General features: G+C 71.9%; 1 protein-coding gene across 3 annotated transcripts in view; it reads left to right on the top strand.

Moving 5' to 3' along the window:
- ADGRB1 (adhesion G protein-coupled receptor B1) overlaps positions 1-12,589 on the top strand; it is a 62,821-nt gene that overhangs the window by 34,270 nt on the left and 15,962 nt on the right. For all 3 annotated transcript variants that reach the window (XM_036233104.1, XM_036233106.1, XM_036233105.1), the window contains exons 18-19: positions 6,350-6,491; positions 12,067-12,170. In XM_036233104.1, coding sequence (XP_036088997.1) covers positions 6,350-6,491; positions 12,067-12,170 — 246 coding nt within the window. The remainder of the gene's footprint in view (positions 1-6,349; positions 6,492-12,066; positions 12,171-12,589) is intronic.

Consider the following 12,589-nt stretch of genomic DNA (forward strand, 5'->3'; position numbering starts at 1 on the left):
TGGTGTCGATGGTGATATTGTTATTGTTGGGGGTAGTTTCAGTGACAGCTACGAGGGTGGAGGCTGTGGTGACAGTTAGGGAGGTGTTGGTGGCGGGCTCGGCTCTCAGGGGGTCTTGAGGTGTCTCCCCACAGGAACCGCGACACCCATTGCACAGCGAGAGAACCAGACAGCAGGGGGCGAGCTCCTGAGGCCGACGTGGTCTGCGAGGCTGTCCCGGAGGAGCCGGGCTGGGCTGGCTGTGACGGGCGGGGCGGCTGGGAGTCGGGGGAGTGCCTGCAGGGTGCCCGGTGCCCGGTGCCCGGCACGGGGCCAGCGCAGGCGGGCCAGGGCGGTGCTTGCGGGTGAACGAGCGAGCGCGCCGGCTCCAGCCCAGCTGTGCCGGGGCCGAGGCGTGGAAGCGCAGCACGCGGGTGTTGGCAGCAGCGAGCGACAGGCCAGGCAGAGCCGGGCCAGAGGCGAAGCTCAGAGCGCGGGGCAAAGGGCCCGGGTGGGGTCCCTGGGTGCTGGGCTGCGAGCCGGGAAGAGCCGGCAGGTGCAGGGGCATCGGCAGCACCCCGGCCCGCCCAGGCCGCATCGCGCCCCCGTGGGCTGGGGAGCCCAGGCCCCGACCCTCTCCCGAAGCCCGGGTCTGCCTCGCGGGCTGCGCCGCGCCTCTCTGTCCCTGTCTGGTCGGGTGGGGTGAGGCAGGACGGGAGTGGGGGGGACTGGGGAGGGCCAGGTTTCCAGCCCAGGGCGGGCCTGTGGCTCGAAGCCCTGACTCAGAGTGTGGCCGGCGCCAGTGACAAGGAGCAGGGAGATTGGCATCTTGGATTGTGGGGACTTGAGAAGCCCTGGAGGTCCTGGTCTCAGACGCGGGGATGCTGAGCGAGGCTCGGACACTCGACACTGGAAGGAACCAGGCCTGAGGGGGTGTGGGTCTCGCCCGGCAGCTCTCCCAGCAGGACCCGGCTCAGGCAGGTGTCCAGCCCCCGGGCCGCCCCGCCGCCCCAGTCACTGGCATTGCTCCCAGGCCCTGCACCGGGACAGGACGGAGCTGCCGTGGACTGCCCTGGGTGGCCTTGGTCGCCGGTGGCCAGATGGGGCCGGGCATGCAGCAGGAGGCCGAGGAGGCTTCTTGGAGGTGCAGCTGCCCCGAGGACCCCTGAGGACGAGGCTGGCTCAGCTTGCGGCCAGGAGACGCAGTCGGAGGGGCCAGCCGAGATCCAGGCCTGGAGGCAGGAGAGGCACCCGCATTCTGGGTCCCCATGGTTCTGTCTGGGCCTGACTGTGCAGGCAGGGCCGCCAGGGCCGCCAGGGTGGCTGGGGAATCAGGACGCGCTTCGGCTGCTGGGTGGGGTGGGGCCCAAGGAGGGGGGCCTGGGGCAGCGGCAGGCCAAGCCTGACGGAGGGCTCAGGTGCCTCGTGCAGGGACTCCGGCTGCACCGGCAGGAGGAGCAGCCCCGGCCCCGGCCTTGACCTGTGGCTCAGCAGCCAGGAGGCGGGGGCGGGAGGCGGGCATTCCCGAGGCGCAGAGCGTGACTTCGCGGGGCCGGGGCCGGCGATGGCTGATTTAGGGAGCATCAGTGCGGCCGCCCACTGAGGACTGAGGCCGGGCCGTGAGGTTTTGAGGGACTTCTCGAAGCCCCTGCCTGCAGAGACACCTTGCCCACTCCTTGCTCCCCCACTGGGGTGTGCTGCGCCCACTGCCGCGGCTTTCTGCCGCGTGGGAGGGCACCTATGAGTCATTCACACTCCAGTGTGAGTTAGCCCATCAAACCCCAGGGGACTCTGATGGGTAGAGTCCCATAATAGCACCTGCTCCGTGGGCTGGCATCGTGAATGCAGCGAAGGCCATGGCTCAGCGGGTGGGCAGGGTTCTCGGTGGGCCCCATGTCTTACTGTCCCCCGATGTCCCGTGAGTGTGCTAAGCCCTGTGCTCTCCCTGAACAGCGTGTTGGTTGAGGGTTTGAGTCCACCACACCGGGGGGCTGCTCAACTCCGTGTGACGGAATGGGTCTGCCCGAGGCCAGGCACAGGCCTCGGCTGCCCAGCTCCGCTGTCGTGGGGCGGGCTGGACGAGCGCCCTCCGGGCACTGGCGGGGGGCAGGAGGGTGGGGTGCGAAGGCTCGAGCCTCCTCCCCGGGCCTCCGACACCCTTTGGCTCCCACCTTCCAGGTCCGGACAGGCGCCTTGGGGGGCTGCCTGAGCTGGAGGGAGCCCAGGCCTGCACCCCTCTACTGGTGCTGGGAGCTGGGCCGCCTCTTCTGCCACCCTCGCCTGGGGCACGGGGACACGGCTGTGGCCCTGTGGTGGGTGACAAGGGCGAAACGAGGTGGCGGTCGGCACTGGGCCGGGACCTGCTGCGGGCGGCGCTGCAGGGACTTGGGTTCGCGCACTTAGGGGGAGGCGGGAGGGGTGGGGTCAGGGAGGCTGGGCCGGTCCCCGGGGACCCTCGGGGCCCAGAGGACAGCGAGGTGCTCGCTCTGGGCGAGGAGGGCATGTGCGAGGGTTCTGAGCAGAGGACGAAGCGGCCTGGCCTCTTCCGAACAGCAGCGCCGGCCCCGTGTGGAGGGCGGTGGACGCTCACGGGCCGGACGTGCCAGCGAGAGGGAGCCGCAGCCGGACTCGGTGCGCTGTGGAAGGCAGGCCGGGCGCCTCTGCTGGTGGCCAGGTGTGAGAGGGAGGGAGGGGCGGAGGAGGCCTCCAGGGCGGGGGTGAGGGGGCAGAGGACGCCGCTCCCCGTCTGGGCCGGGCACGGGAGACGCAGGCATCACTGACCCAGATTCCTCAGGCCGGGGCCCGGCGTGGGGGGGCGGCTGGCTCTGCGACCCAGATACTCCGAGTGTGTGAAGCTCAGACAAGAGGTGGCAAATGGCCTCCCGCGTGCGGCGCGGTCAGCGTGCGCGGGGTCGGGGACGGCCTGCGTGGTGCAGACACGGGACGGGTCCCTGCAGCGGGAGGAGCCTGTGTAGACGCGGCAGAGGCCCCAGCGTCGCGGGCGGAGGCGACGCGCCAGGGGGACTCGTGGGAACGAGAGCTGAGGTCCCCGGCCCTTCCCGGGTCGGCGTGTGCCTGGGCCTCGAGACAGGGGCCTCAGGCCAGGGGCCGCCCACCCCTCGTCCTGCTCGAGGCCAGTCCCTGGCCGAAGGCTCGGTGGCCCCGCAGGACACCTCCACCTGCCGGGCTTAGGGGGGGGCCTTGGGCAGGTCGCCCCTCCATCCAGACTGGCCCCGGTTTACCCTGAGGGTCTCAGATCTGCTCCTCACAGTCTGTGGTTCAGAAGCCCTAGGCCAGGGGCGGGGGGGGGGGCCGGCGAGAACGGGAACCCCGGCCCGCCCACTGTGTCCCCATTGTGGCTTTGCACAAAGGCGCTGCCTCTCTGAGCCTCAGTTTCTTTACCTACGCGGCTGAGCTGAAGGTTACTGAAAAGGTCAAGTGATAAAATGCCCAGAGAGCCGTTGATATCGAGGTGGGGGTGGGGACAAGGAGAGGGACCCTGAGCCTGTGCTACGGGTCATCGGGTCACCAGGGGCCTGAGCACGCCACCCTGATACAGATTGCCAAGGGGGCGTCGTTGGGAGAGGCCGAGCCTGGGGAGCCGGCAGTGCAGTCCCACAGGGTCTGGGTGAGCCCCGGCCGCAGCCCCTGGGTCCGGGGCAGCCTCCAGAGTGGCCAGCAGCTGCCCACCAGCTGGTTCTCTGGACCAGAGGCTTGAGGCTGCAGTGGTAGACCGTCGCTGGACCTCTCAGCACGGCGGGCAGCCACTCTCCGCTCTTCCCTCCCCGGGGAGGCTGGTAATTAATTAGTGCCCACAGCAGAGGCCCCGGGGGCCAGCCACCGGCCTGGCTGGCATTCTCCCAGGAGGTGGCCGGCAGCTGTCTGCCTGGCGCCCCGCAGACCCGCCAGCTCTGGCTGGGAACCCGCCAGGCTGCTGGGCCCGGCCAGCCTGCTCCCCTCACCCCAGCCTCGGGGTGCCGTGCCCTCCCGGGCCTCCCAGAGGCCCTCGGGCAGGCGGGAGACCGGGGCTTTCCGCTCAGAGATGGAGGGCGGAGGCGCGTTGGTGCCGAGACCGTGAGCAGAGCTGGGATTTGAACCCAAGACTGGTCGGCCACGGAGGCTCTGAAGAGCAGCCACACGGCCAGGGGCACTGGCAGGCTGGTCAGCTTGGGAGAGGGACTCTGTCTGCAGACGGAAACGGCTTCCCGGTCTCTGGCCTGGGCTGCGGGGCTGACTCGGCGTCTGGTCAGTGGCTCGCTCCTGCAGGGCTGCAGGGGGGCGGCCCCAGGCGTGAGGACAGGGCACTCCCTGTGGGGGGGGGGCGTGAGAGCTGCGTGGTTCTGAGGGACGAAGGGAGATGGTGAACGGGACGTACCTGGGGCAGTGGAGTGAGGCCTCGACGACCAGGCCAGAGCTCCGGGACCGCCCAGGCCCCAGGCCCCTGTCCAGTCCCCCGCACCACCCAGGCCTGGTTCCTGGCTCTGCGGGTGGTGGGGTTTCCCCCCTCCTGAGAAGGGGAGGAGGGGAGGACAGGAGGGAGGGGTCTCTGCCTGCGCTAAGAGGTTCTGACTCTTGCTCCGCTCTGAGCTGGGGACGTGCAGCCTGAGGGTGGCAGACCGGGCGCTGGGGCCAGCCGCGTCCCTGGCCTCCGTCCCACTGGCCCCGCCCGGCTCTGCTGTGCTGTGTGGCTGGGGACGCCGCGGCTCCTCCCAGGCCGGCGGAGGTGCGGGTGGGCCGAGGCCGCCAGGCTCACGCAGAGACCCCTGCAGCCAGCAGCGGAAGCCCCGAGGCCCTCCACGCCTCGTGCTGATTTCTGCGCTCTTTCTATGGAGGGCCCCTGAAATGGATGAGCTTCGGGCCCCCCCCAAACCCTGGCCCCCTAGCCTCAGGGTACAGTCCCGTCTTCTCACTGCACCTCAGAGATGAGCAGACAGACCAGGGGTGGGGGCGCTTCGGGCCACAGAGCCCCGCTGAGCCCCGCTGAGCCCCGCTGAGACCGGCCAACGCCCGGTTCCCAGGGCAGCTCTGCCTTGCCGTCACCTGGGGCATGTTTCGTCCCCCTTGGGCCTCAGTTCTCCTCCTCTGTGAAGCCGAGCAGTGCCTTCCCCTTGGGGAGAGGATAGAGAGGAAGCAGATGTGAGGGCGGCCGCGGGGCTGAGCTGTGCCTCCTCCCCTGGGGCCTGAAGCTCAGAGAGAAGATTGTGTAACCTCCCGGCATCCAGACCTCCCCACAGATGCTCACGCCTCCCGGCAAGCCCTGTGCTGAGCGCTCGTGGGCTTGGAGATGAGGATTCTGGAGCTGGGGAAAGGGGTTCGGTAAATTCCTGAGGTGACGCAGCCAGGAGGCAGCCCAGACTGGCCGTTTGCAAACCCAGGCGTCGGGCCGAGGCCGTGCGGCGTGTGTGCCCGCGGATCGGCCTCCTCGGGGTGGGCGGCAGCCCGGCCCCCAGCCCGCTTTCCACACCGAAGGCACCTCGCTGCCCGGGGTACCTGGCTGGGAAGGGGCGAACCGGTGCCGGGGCTGTGGGGCGGGCGGGGGGACCCCGGCTGCAGCGTTCTGCAGTGCCCCTGAGCCCTGGGCAGGGGCGGCCACAGAACCCGAGCGCTCACCGCTGTGACCGGTGAAGGGCAGTTTCGTTCCTATCTTTTCCCATGGCCTGGAGGCCCCGCGGGCTGCAGGCCCTGAGCCCTGCGGTGGGCACCCACGGGCGCCTTCTGAGACCAACCTGGGGCTGGATGCTCCCAAGTTCCTGGACATGCCAGCTGGCCTCGGAGGGGTGGGGGTGGGGACTTGGATCAGTGAGGATGGGTTTGCAGCTCAGCCGGGGCACTGAGGGCCTAAGGCCCCTTGTGTTCCAGTGGGGACAGAGCAATCACAGGCCTGTCTACAGCAGGGGAGACCCGGGTCGCACCCAGAGGGGGCTCGCAGAGTACTTGGGGCAACACGGCCAGGGGCTAGTGGTTGTGGGGGATGGGGCGGCCCCAAGGTCACCAGAGCCAGCGCCCCGGGGCTGTGGGGGCGGAGGGGCAGGGGCGGCCCCTCCAGCGTCAAGCGCCCCCGGCCTCCGCTCCCCGCCCACGTGCGCCCCGCGCCGCCCCCGCCGCCTGGCTGGCCGCCCCCTCGGCTCCGGGCGGCGCTGGGGCGGCGCGGCGGGCGGGGCGCTCTCCGGCTCGGCCCGCGTTCCCGCGAGTCGCTCTCCCGTGGCTCCGCGGCGGCTGCCATGGGGCGCGGGGCTCCGGGGGCCGGCGGCCGGGCGGGCGCGCGGCCGCGGGCGCAGGTGCAGGTGCGCGGCCGGGACGGGCCCGGGGCGGGGCCGGGCGGGGCCCGGCGGGGCGGGGGCCGCCGCTCACGCTGCCCTGTCTCCCCCAGACCCTCCTCCCCCGCCCCCCCGCAGCTCGGGCCCTGGTCGTGGCGCGGCTGCCGCACGGTGCCCCTCGACGCCCTCCGGACTCGCTGCCTCTGTGACCGGCTCTCCACCTTCGCCATCTTAGCCCAGCTCAGCGCCGACGCGGTGAGACCCCGCGGGGACGCGAGGGCGGGCGGGGCGCGCGGGGGGCTTCCGCGCGGACTGTCGCCTGGGCCGGCGGGCGCGCGCGCGCGGAGGGCGGGACCGGCGGCGGGTGGGGAGGGGTCTGTGCGCTCCGCAGCCCCCGGGGCCTGGCCGCAGGGCCCGGCCTCCGGGGAGGGTGGGCGGGAGCGGAGTGGGTGGCAGTGCGAAGTTGGGGGCCGCCGGGCAGAGCCAGGCTGGGGCCCCCGGGAGTGACTGATGGGTGAGTCTCCCCCACTCTCCTTGCGGGCCTGGGACCTTGGAGGGAGCGGGCCCCAGAGGAGCCGGTCGGGCCGGGCCCCAGGCGTGGGGGAGGGCAGGGCCGAGCGGAGCCCGGCGGACTCCTTCACTTGGTTGTGGTCTCTGTCAGCTGGGAAGGGTCCTGGGCCACCCTGGTGGCAGGGTCCCAGGCCACCTCTATCCGCGCCCTTATCCACGCACCTCGTGGACTCCCGTCTGTGGAGGCGGCTGTGTCCCAGGTAGGGATTCTGGGGTGGCCAGGGGTGCTGAGCCTGGCCCAGGTCCACGGCCTCCCTGGGAAGGCCCCATTATCACAGGGGCCTCCTTTTTGTTCCCATTCTTGTGGGGGCTGCCAGTTTCTATGACAACGGCATCTGGGGCCAGCTCTCTGGCTGGAGGCCTGGGTGCTGCGCCCGGCCCACGGGGACTGGTGGGTGCTCTCGCCCAATCCAGGCTGCATTCACAGGTCCCAGGCAGGCCCCGTCCGCAGAGGATGGAAGGGGCCGGGGTCTTCGCCCGCTGAGCCCCGCTGAGCCCCTCTGCCCAGGTCCGGTGTGGGCAGCAGATACGCAGAACAGACTGGGGAGGGGGACGTGGCTTTCCTGGGCATTCGGGGTGGCTGGCCCTCATTGGCTGGGCCGGCACAGCGCTCTGCTCAGGGGACCCCGGAGTCAGTGGGGAAGGCGGCTCCGGGCCTTTCTGAGAACGTGCTGCCCACTCTCCTCTCTGGGACGCGTGTGAGGGGGACGGTGTGGTCAGCCAGGGTCCCCTGCAGGGCCAGAGCTGGACAGGGCCTTCGAGGTCGCTGACGGTGAGCTTCCCTGTTGACAGGTGGGGAAACCGAGGCTTGGGGAGGGGCCCGGGCCCAAGATCGTAAGGCGGGGCTTAATGGACAGGTCTGTGGTCCTGGCCCTGATCCGGTGTGCCCTCCGCCATCGGGCTGTCCCGTGGCCGGCCGTCCCTGCTGGTCTCGCTGGCTCTGAGGGCAGGACCCCGTGGCAGCCGGGGCTCCCCGAAGCAGCCACCTTGTGCACAGGTGGCTGCACCGCACGAGGGCGCCAGGGACGGGTCCTGGGCTTGCTGGGTCCCCTGAGAGGCCGGCGGAAGCCGGGCAGGGCCCAGCCCGGTGCCGCGGGTGTGAGAGAGACGGACCAGGGCCGGGCAGCGTCTGCAGTGGGGCACGCGCCCCACGTCCCCCTCCTCCGGCCAGGCCCCGGCCCAGAGGCCAGTGTCGTTGGTTCAGTCGAAGCTCAGGCTTGTCCCTGACACACGGGGACCCTGGGTGAGCCTTGGTCCCTGAGCCCCCGTTTCCGCAGCTGTGGAGTGGGGGTGATCCCGAGCCGCCCAGGGTGGCGGTGAGCAGGAAGGCAGCTGGAGGGGACCCCTGGGCATCCTGTCGGCGACACCTCGCTCCCGACCAGGCGAGGCCGGGCTCGGGGCCGGGCAGGGTGCAGTGCGTGCGTGTGTGGGCCGGGGAGCCACGGGGCTTGAGGCCAGCAGGGCTGTCTAGGAACGCCGCCCTGGGCCAGGCGCCTGCTGGGGCGCGCAGCAGGGCCCACTGCACGCAGAGGGCTGCTCCGTGGGGGTGCAAGGGGCACACGGTGGGGGGGGCGACTCGCGGCGTCAGCCTGACCTGCCGCGTCGGTCTACGCAGAGGTGGGGCGCAGGCGGTGGGGCGGGCGTCTCCGTACCCCGGAAGAGGCAGCCGAGGCCGAGGGCCCAGGGACCCGCAGAGCTGCCCGCTGGCTGAGGGGCGAAGGCCGGCCGCTGGGCCGTGCTGAGCCTCGGTTTCCTCGTCCGCGAGCCGGCACGGTGGCTCGGCCTGGTTCTGCAACTCTCTCGAGGGCACGGCACGAGCTCAGAGCAGGAGTGCGGCCGGAGCCAGGTGGGCTCGGCCCCCGCCCGGTGCGCCCCTGCCGTCCAGCCCGTCACTGCCGTTTCTAGTTTTCTTGCCAGCTCCGGCCCCAGTGAGAGCTGACCCCAGAGGTGCCAGGCAGGCAGGCACCGAGAGCCAAGGCTCTCCGCGTGGCCGGGGCAGGAGCCCGCACCGGACCCCCGCCCTGCTCTCCAGGGGTTCCGGGGGCGACAGGGGCTGGGGAGACGCGGAGGGTGGGGTGGGGCTGCGAGGGACGAGCTGGAGTTCAGTGGGGGGGGCTCAGTGGGGGGAGGGGGTGATGGTCGCCCAGGGAGAGGGAGAGAGGAAGCCTGTGGGAGCAGGGTGGGGCAGGGCAGGGGTGCAGGCGCTGGGGCCAGGCCGGTGCCCAGAGGAGCTTGACGGCACCCCAAGGGCAGCGGGAGCTAGGTGGGGAGGTGAGAGAGGACGTGGTTGGGGTCCTGGAGCGATCCCAGAAGGGATGAGGGTCAGGGGCCCTGCAGCTGCAGCACGGTGGCCGGGGGAGCAGGGCCGGGCGGGGGCGGGGGGGGGGGTCGGTGCACCTGCCTTCACCCCCGGGGCGGGCAGGTGCGTCGGCTGCAGCGAGTCAGGTCTGAGCGGGCGGAGGCTGCGGACATCTTGGGCTGCAGAGTGGCCTCACGGGGCTGCAGTCCACGAGGGCCCCAGAGAAGATGGTGGAGACGGGGTGCTGCTGTCGCACCCCAGGAGCCAGAGAGGGATGCGATCCCAGGCGGGGGCGTGAAACGAAGGGAGACAAGTCGGAGGCGCCGCCGAGCTGCTGCCGGCCGGCTCTGAGTCACACCTGTGTGGGGGCCAGCGCCACCTGCCCCAGGCCGGCTCTGAGTCACACCTGGGAGGGGGCCAGCGCCACCTGCCCCAGAGCCGCAGTGGGACCTAACGCGGCGAGGTGTTCACAGCCTGGCGTCTGCGAGGGCAGGTGGCGTGGCATCGTTTCTGTGACGCGCCCGAAACTGTTACTAGTGTGGCCAGGGTCGGGGCCCAGCGTGTGAGCACATTGGGGCTCGTGTGTGGCCAGGGTCAGGGCCCAGCGTGTGACCACATTGGGGCTCGTGTGTGACCACATTGGAGCTCACGTGTGGCCAGGGTCAGGGCTCAGTGCGTGACCAGGGTCGGGGCCCAGTGTGTGGCCAGGTCGGGGCTCAGCCCGTGCTGTGGTCGGGGCTCAGCCCGTGTTGTGGTCAAGGGCACCTGTGCTGGTGACTCTGAGCCAGGGGTGTTTTGGGGGGCAGTGACGCAGCAGAGGTGGCCCCCGAGGGAGGAAGTCCACGTTAGGGGCCGTGCACGTGGACCAGGTTGGGGAGACGGTTGGAACTAGCTCTACCTCTCGGGGCAGAGCTGACGTGACCACGTCCACAGCAGACTAGAGGAGCCCTGGGTGGGGGGCGGGGACCCCGAGAGGCCAGTGCACGCGCCGGGGGCGGGACCAAGGGCTGCTCGACCGAAGGCTGAGTGAGGGTCCTTGCAAGGGGGTGACGTCCCAGCTGGGAAGAGCCGGCTGGGTGGCGGCCAGGGGAGGAGCACTGGGCGGAGGGTCCGGCCTGTGCAGAGGCCCCGGGCGGCACTGAGGCTGGCTCGGGAGCTGGCGTCCTGCCGGAGGCCACCTGCTTCCGCCTGCTCGCTGTCCCCGGGGCCCGTCTCACCCTCTCCAGTCCGGCCCTCCCAGCAGCGCCTGGAGTTTCTGATGCCCCTGCTCACCCATGCTGTCCCCTGGCCCCTCTCTGCACTGTCCGGAGCCTGCCAGGCCAGGGCTGTCGGGAGTGACAGACGAGCCAGGTGGCGAGGAGAGCGGGGCGGGCAGGTGGGCGAGGCGGCGGGCACGCGGCCGGCAAGCCTGACGAGCGCAGGTGGAGGCAGATGGCCGCGGAGGTCAGGGCCGGCGCCAGCCGTGAGCAGGCGTGAGCCACTTGCTCGGCCGCCCGTGACCCGTGTAGCTGGCCGTGGGCCCGCCCAGTGTCCTAGAAACGTTTGCTGGGGTCAGCCCGCCTCCCGCCGTCCCCGCCTCTCTGGCCTCCTCACAGCCCTGGGCCTCGAGGTCTCCATGGGCAAGTGTTGGGGCGGCAGGACCCTGCTCCCCCGGGGCCCCTCTCGGGGACTGTGGCTGGGCCCAGCGGGTGAGCAGTGCCTCCCACGGAAGTGGCGTTCCCGAGGGGACGGTGGGGCGCGTGCCCGCGAGCGCGGCCCCGGCCGGGGCGAGGCGTGTGGTGGGTGCTCCAGGCCCGTGAGTCTGCGTGCGGCGCTGCTGTTGGGGCCTCCGGTGAGCGACCTCACGCCTCGCCTTGGCCTGGGAGCGGGGAGGGGCGGCGGGCGGCAGCGTGGTGGGGCGCACGCAGTCCTAGCGAGCGCAAGCGCGCAGTGGCAAGCGGGGGGCCGCGGTGCCCCCTCCATCCCAGGGGTGCCGTGGGCCCGGGGTAGAGGTGCCCTGAAGGACTGGCGGACCCTGAGTCCGTCGGGGTGTGGTCCTGCATCCTGGTTCTTCCTGCCTGGGGAGGTGGCAGCTAGGACAGCCAGGGGGGCCCCAAAGGGTGGGCCTCCGAGGTTACCCTCACTAGCTCAGGGCCAGCTGGGCGCAGAGCCGGCGGTGCTGGCCGTGGTCCTGAGCCATCTTCCTGGGGCCTGCCGGCTCCGCGTTGGAGCTGCACCCTGGGCTGTGCACCCTAGGGTGACGCAGAGCTCGTCACAGCCCCGGGGCGTCTGGGCTCCGGGCATGGCAGGCCCCATCTCGCTCAGCACCGGGGCCCCTCCATCCCGCCGCATGCCCCCCCCCAGGCTCGGGGCCCCGTGGCACAGTGTGGCGAGCAGTCACACCGCGTGGGCACTCGGTGCATAGGGCGCGACAGCGGGGGGCGGGGGAGGTCCCCAGCAGAGGGACCGGCTGCTGCAGAGGCCTGAGGTGGGGACAGGCAGGCCCGGCCCCGTGGCCTTCACAGAGCCAGGGCTTGGGATGCGGAGGGCGGGCCAGGGAGGGGAGCTGTGGTGGCATTGTATACGTTTTTTGACTGCTGCTAGAAGAGCTCACAGCCAGCCCAGAGGCCGGAGGGCGGAGGGCGGAGGGCAGGAACCCGGGCCCAGAGGGTGGAGGGCGAGGGCAGAGGGCAAAGGGTGCAGGACACAGGGCGGAGGGCAGAGGGTGAGGGCGCAGGGCGGAGGGCAGGGGGCTGGGCTCAGAGGGCAGGGGCGCAGGGCGCAGGGCGCAGAGTGGAGGGCGGAGGGCGGAGGGCAGAGGGCAGAGGGCGGAGGGCGCAAGGTGGAGGGCTCAGGGCGGAGGGCAGAGGGCGGAGAGCAGGGGGCGCAGGGCGCAGGGCGGAGGCCCTCCCCGGGCCCCTGTGCGCTCCGCCCGCCCGCCCGGGCCCGCCCCTCACCGCCTCCTCTCCCCGGCCCTGCCAGAACATGGACAAGGCGGCGGTGCCGTCGGTGACGCTCATCGTGGGCTGCGGCGTGTCGTCGCTGACTCTGCTCATGCTGATCATCATCTACGTCTCCGTGTGGAGGTGCTGTCCCGGGGGCGGGCGGGGCGCCGGGCCACGCGCCTGTGGTCCCCAGGAAGGGGACGGCCAGGGCCGCGTCTCGCGCCCTCTGCAAGGGTGGCTGGGGGGGGGTGACCCAGAGCCCCCCGTCCTTCTCCGCTCCCCGGCCAGCAGCGCCTGTCACCTTCTCCCCCACCCTGCCGTGCCCGCTGCCGTCACCGACGGGGACCGTCCGCCCCTGCCCCGCCCCGGCCCCACTGCTACCATCCGAGCACTCGCTGCGGGTGCCGGCGAGCCTGCTCCCAGCGGAGCACCCTGCCGCTCGACCACCGGGCCCCCCATGCTCCCCGGCCTCTGTCCTGTCCCCCGGGTGCACAGGGCCTCGCCCTTCCCAGAGCCCAGGGTCAGGGCGCAGGGTGGGGCCCTCCGTGTGCTCCCCTGCC

This window comes from Rousettus aegyptiacus, unplaced genomic scaffold (assembly GCF_014176215.1).
Source record: "Rousettus aegyptiacus isolate mRouAeg1 unplaced genomic scaffold, mRouAeg1.p scaffold_m13_p_15, whole genome shotgun sequence".
NCBI classification, from domain to species: domain Eukaryota; kingdom Metazoa; phylum Chordata; class Mammalia; order Chiroptera; family Pteropodidae; genus Rousettus; species Rousettus aegyptiacus.